The sequence below is a fragment of the Austrofundulus limnaeus genome, unplaced genomic scaffold (genome assembly GCF_001266775.1).
Source record: "Austrofundulus limnaeus strain Quisiro unplaced genomic scaffold, Austrofundulus_limnaeus-1.0 Scaffold0, whole genome shotgun sequence".
Lineage (NCBI taxonomy): Eukaryota > Metazoa > Chordata > Actinopteri > Cyprinodontiformes > Rivulidae > Austrofundulus > Austrofundulus limnaeus.
The window spans coordinates 2,954,857-2,960,624 of record NW_013952402.1 but is presented as its reverse complement, the minus strand read 5'-3'; the positions used below and the strand labels follow the sequence as shown (position 1 = coordinate 2,960,624).

The window sequence follows — 5,768 nt, the reverse complement described above, 5'->3', positions numbered from 1 at the left end:
ATATATATATATATCACAGGTATGTAAGCAAATAATTATTCAAACCTCCATACCTAAAACATTAAAATTCACACAGAATTTGGTTGTTTTCCTCACTGACTTGAAACATTTAGTGGACAGATGTCCTACCTTTGTTCCTGCCTGGCTCAGGAGCTGGGTGTATGTCGCCCACACAGGAACATTTAAACATCTCTGTTTGTCACTATCTACAAGATCCATGACTGCTGCCTGAAGAAAAAGATGATGACAACACKCAAAARATTACATTTTAGAAGATCCAGACAAATGCAGRTGACAATAACATCAAAAACATCACTCTGTGTAATGTTTGGTTCCGTACTGGATGGGGGGACGTAGTTATCCAGGGGCAACAACTTCAAAATGGCCTCCAAAAGTTGAGGAATTCCCAAACCTGAAATTAGATCAGACAGTTTAAACAATGACATAAACATAACATCATTTGGCATTAGTAGACGGATCAAACATACCATCAGCTCTAACCTCTCTGGGGCCACAAGCACAAATGGAAGATGAAGGGAAGTTGACATCAGCAAGCACTGGAGAGAATTTAAAATGTACACAAAATAAATAGTAAAGAAACTCAATTATTTAATTTGTGTCAATCTTGAACACAAGAGTTAAATGTCAAATATCAGCAGTAGTCTACATAGAACCTCCTTGGTCCTGTAATAACACAAATTTCAGCCTTCTGCCTTGCTCACAGATCATCACTTTTATGCCTTAGAGAACATTTAGATTTACAGATCATACCTAGRTCATCGCCATGGCCCATCTTAGCGAGAACATAAAGCAGATCAGGTGACAAAACAGAAGGAATTCCTTTTAGGACGACCATTCTGACGACCAAAGCAACTGAGAACCGGAAGTTGAGCCGAAGCGAAATAGTTCACTCCACTAACTTCTGTTTTCGTTTAACTTCGGTCCACCCGCTGGCTACAAAACAACTTAAAAGCACATATCACMGGGAGTTTGTTTGGTACTGTGTTAGTTATTCTTGGTAACAACGTCAGCATTTAAGGCTAAGAGAAGCTACYCTAACCTGTTGTGTTCATTTACTGACTGAAAAATCATTTGAAAACCAAACATTGGGTGAATCAAGATAGTTCACTCCACAGTTTTCCGTTTTCGTTTAGGTCGGCAGCACCTGCAGGTACACATATGGAACTTCACTTTTCTAAATTTACCTTTTCTATATTTCTTTGAAGGAAATTGCTGATAAATAATGTTAAACAAATCTTTAATGATTTCAGATTAAAGGAATCTTGTAAAAAGTCTTTTATAAAGGGCTTGTGGGCTGAGGCACAGATTTTACAATCATCTGTTCTTAATCATGAACATTTATACAAGCTTTATTGCACAACTCTGTTACACAGATTMGATATATTGTATTGATAATCTTTTTACAACAGGAAACAGAAATGTCACATTTTGGTAACTGAGCTTATGGCTCTTTTTGCTCTAGCTTTTGGAATTTTCAAACTATGGAAAATAAATTTATATCACATCTTTTGTAACTAGCAATAAAGCATGTACAACACAAGCACTGTGACAAAGTATTTTAAAATGGGAGTTATTTTTGAGATTGCAGGCTGCTAGGCTGCAGAAAAGACCATTGCWGGAGTCAGGCCTGTCTGCCAAACTTGAAAGCCCCCTCTCCCTCCCCGGACCCATGCTGCTCTGGCTTTATTTTCACTTCTTTAAACGAGTTTATCACGCTAAGAAGGTCTGCGCTGCCAAATTGTATCATTTTGCCCACTTTGTGTGCATGGAGAGCCTCATTTGAGTCTACATTTATTATTTTGACCTTTCGGCAGCCTCAAAGAGAAATTCCTTTTCAGGTCCTCTTATTGGAGTTTTGTGCTTCCCTGCAGAGTAAGAGGACGAGTTTTTTCTTCTTCTTTTATATGTTTTGTTGCAGAGACTGACAAGAGAGCAAAATGTGGGGGAAGGCTGAATAAAAAAAAATCAATTAGGACATTGTCTTGTGAAGATATGAGGTGCTGCCTTGTGATGAACTAGGATAAAGAGAAAAAAGATGCCTCTTAATGAAAAGAAAGCCACACTAACCAAATTGGTTCTGGTGTTTTTTCCCTCCTCCTCTTCTTCTTCTTCTTCTTTGAAGTCATAATGTGTTTGGGTTGCACAAGATAAAAAAAGCTCAAGACTCAGTATGCAAATGCATATATAGCTAGTGTACAGTACAAAAAACTTTTTATTACAGGGTTACAATGGCCTTTTTGATTAAAAAAGCAAGAAAACAAAACTGCTGATCACTGTTAAAATAACATTAAAGATTAAACCTCACTTTATAGTTCAGAGATAAAAAACGAATTGCACAATTTTTCAAAATGCCCTGAATAATTTTATTTTAGTGCATAAACAACAACAACATAATGAGTTCTGGTCATATTCAAATTTGTAGTGTGTAACTAGATGTTAAGTGTGCTAAGTGTAAAGAATTGAAAGTATACTTTTTATGTTTTGTATGTAACAAAATAAAAGTAAAAGTTACAATTGAAAAACTTAGAAATTGCTGTTTTTATGATGTCCCTTTTTACTCATAAAAAAACATTCATATAGTTTTGTTGTCCAAAAATCGCACAATASCACCATCTAGTGGTTCAAATGTATATCCATGGATTTTATATATTTAGAAATSTCTTTATAATATTAAATAATGGGAAATGCAATGTTTGTAATACATAAACGTAATATTCACAAAACCCACAGTTGTTAGTCTAGAACAGAAACAATTGTATCATTTATCTGTCACTATTACGCGTGTAAACTCATGATAACTTATAAAAAAACATTCTCCAGCGTTTCATTGACGTCGGAGTTGACCACAACAGTTCACCATTCGCACCGTAAGGCACGAGCAGACGGGTGGAGACTGTTCTGACATTGTTCGCTTGTAAAACCCGCCCTTGCGGCACACATCGTATGCGAAACAAATCACACCAGCGGATGACGTTACAGACCAGATTAGCTGCAGCCTGCATTCTGGTACGAGGCAAGTTGAAGCTAGTCACCGCCGCCCTGCTAACGAAAGCTAGAGCTAGCAGGCCAAGCTTTAGGTAAAAATGTGTTACTTTTTTATAATCCGTAAAGTAGTCATAGTTTTGGCACAAATMTTGGATTTCATTGCAATAGTTTAAGGATAATTTTTCTGTGATTTTTGTCCTCACGCGGCTATATTTTGTTAGCTTGGAGATGCTAGATTACTCGATGCTACTAGATTCCTGCAGYAGTTGCAAGTGCTGAAGTTACCGATGTAGTTAAAAGCTTGTACGAGTATACATGTCTCAGTGACAAATTATGGGCGTCTCATTTCCTACCTCCTAAAAAAAAACTTGCTTTTATTGATAGATTATTGACAGCATTTATCTTTCTATTGCATCGTGTTTGTTGGCTTTTGAGTTTGGTAGGATAAAGCTATATTGCTCTTATTTTTCGACGTTAAGAACTCCTAAAACAGTTCAGAAATTCCTGTTAGAGTTAGTTTACAGATGGTAAAGTTGTTGCCCAGCCAGGCAGGTAGAAGCTGTAAGGAACAGGTGCAGTTTGAACGTCTCAGGGACAAATAAGGTAATGTTACTTTAAGGGAAATCTTGTTTTATCTCCGAAAATATAATTTTTCCAACGGGACACTGGTGAAAATTGCACCTTGGCGCCTTCTAAAACCCATTCACTCCAGTGCAGTGAGTGATCCCGTTTCGAGCTCAGTGCTGCCCTCTTGTGGACCAGAATTGTATTACAACAATATTAACTTTAATGGCCGCAGAAAAAAGGCTTTGTTTTAACGCCAGTACGTAATTTTAAACATCTGTTTTAAACTTGAGTAAGTTTTATGTGTGACATTTCAAACAAGTCTTGTCACAAGCCTAACGATTGCAGAGCAGCACACAAATAGAGCGTCATGTCCCCAAACAAAGATGTATGATCTTGTGCAACAATTTAAAGCACTGATTAAAACATGTCAGTCAAACGACCAAAAGCTTAAGTTGCAACTTAAAATCTTTAAGACAGTCATCTGCCATGTTCATACCYAGTTCGTAGAAATCCTCTCGGGCCACTTCTTCTTTAACATTCATATTTTACCCATTTTAGCTGTTGAAACTGAAAATATTGTTTTTATTCTTTATTTCATTATTTAGAATGTCCTCACCAGCACAAGTGGACGATGACGATGAGGAAGAAGTTGAATTTGTATCAGTAAGTTGGGTGCACCATCTTTTACTAGTCCACCTGGTTTATAGTCAAGGAGATGTAAGAAGTTGTGGCCCGCTGATCCACAKACTACAAATAATGTGTTAAAATATTCTGTTAAGATTTGAATGGCACTTAAAAATAATAAATTTTAAGCATTGAATCACAAAAACTTTTATTTTTATTTTAATTTATTTTTTTTATTAAAGATATGATTTATTTTTTCTATAACACTGTTTTGTGTTTTCCTCAGGCAGGCCCMCTTAGACCAGTGTTGGACTGTATTGATCTGTTAAGTGACAGTGAAGATGAGGGATGTTCATCTCTGCCTGTCATGGTGAGCAGCTWAGCAAATATTCTGTCTTCGTATGATTKTATTCTTCTGCAAACACTTGTTTWTTCTTCCATCTGCAGCTTGAAGACAACATCACACGACACAAAGCGCGAGTCACGTCCACGCTCGACAGGTTGGCACATAAAGTGGCCCTAGACAAAAAACAGAGAGCAAATAAATGTAAAGCATTCAAGGTAATAAAGTTCATACAATGTTGTTTGTTTTTCATATATTTTTGTTTTTCTGTTGGCTTTGACTGACTTGTTTTGTTAATAAAAGGCAGGCGTGTAAAGGGCCGCTGACTTTTTTTTAATCTCTTTTTTTCCTTTTTGTTTTAGGAAAAACAAATCTTACAAAAAGCTCATGGACAGCAGGAGCTYGCGGTTAATTCTACAAATGGACTGACTCAAGAAGCAAAGCGCTGTGTGGACATGTGGTTGAAGATGCCAGGTAAAATTTGTTCACCCTAAATTTATAAATAATCATTGGCGTTAGCAGTAATACTTTTTAGGACAAGGGTGTAAAAGTAAGTACATCCTGTCTCTTTATTAAAATTAAAACCCTGTAAAACTGTTAAAGGGATCCACAATTATTTGTAACATTAGACTTTATTTGATAAACTTTTTTTAACTGTAAAATAAAGACTGCAAAAATGCTGTAGGCTATTTAGTTAAAATGTTTAAAAATATATTTTAACATGGACAGAGCCAGTTTATTTACACACAAAGCATTCTGGGTAAATGATAACATTTTGATCACGTCCACGAGGTTATCATTGTGAGGGAGCTATATCCACCCTGAAGGTTAATCTTGGACAATATCTGATGATCGACTCTTTTAAATGAAACCACAGAGCGTTGACAGAGAGGAGAAGGTGGAAATGACTCAGTCTGTAACTGAAAATATGGATGGAGGACAACAGAGCTGCTTCATGGAAGAAGAACCTCAGCTTAGCCTGTTAGCTTTAGCGCCGACGCTATATTACTTTATATGTATTAGCTCGGTGCTAGCGTGACAAACAAGCTAAACTGAGGTCCTCCATCTATATTTTCAGTTGCGTTCCCATCAGTGACGAGAGGAGAATGTGTAGCGCTGAGCTAATACATAGGGTGATAGCGTCGGGGCTAGCGTGAAGGCTAACAAGCTTTAAATGTGTGCAAAATTTTGTTTTAAATGTGTGCAAAATTTTGTTTTAAATGTGTGC

At 36.7% G+C, this 5,768-nt stretch overlaps 2 protein-coding genes across 3 annotated transcripts in view; one reads left to right on the top strand and one right to left on the bottom strand.

Moving 5' to 3' along the window:
- Positions 1-129: 129 nt before the first annotated feature.
- Positions 130-977, bottom strand: fuom (fucose mutarotase; the record flags this gene model as incomplete). Of its 2 annotated transcripts, none has more annotated exon segments than XM_014012076.1 (4): positions 130-224; positions 341-412; positions 489-557; positions 772-977. In XM_014012076.1, coding segments are annotated over 4 exon segments (321 nt in total), but the record flags the coding sequence as incomplete, so codon positions are not given.
- Positions 978-2,914: 1,937 nt separating this feature from the next.
- Positions 2,915-5,768, top strand: part of znf451 (zinc finger protein 451) — a gene marked incomplete in the record, with an annotated part of 10,212 nt that continues 7,358 nt past the window's right edge. The window contains 5 exon segments of the mRNA XM_014011887.1: positions 2,915-3,098; positions 4,179-4,236; positions 4,484-4,567; positions 4,645-4,758; positions 4,903-5,014. Of these exon segments, the coding sequence (XP_013867341.1) occupies positions 2,965-3,098; positions 4,179-4,236; positions 4,484-4,567; positions 4,645-4,758; positions 4,903-5,014 (502 nt within the window).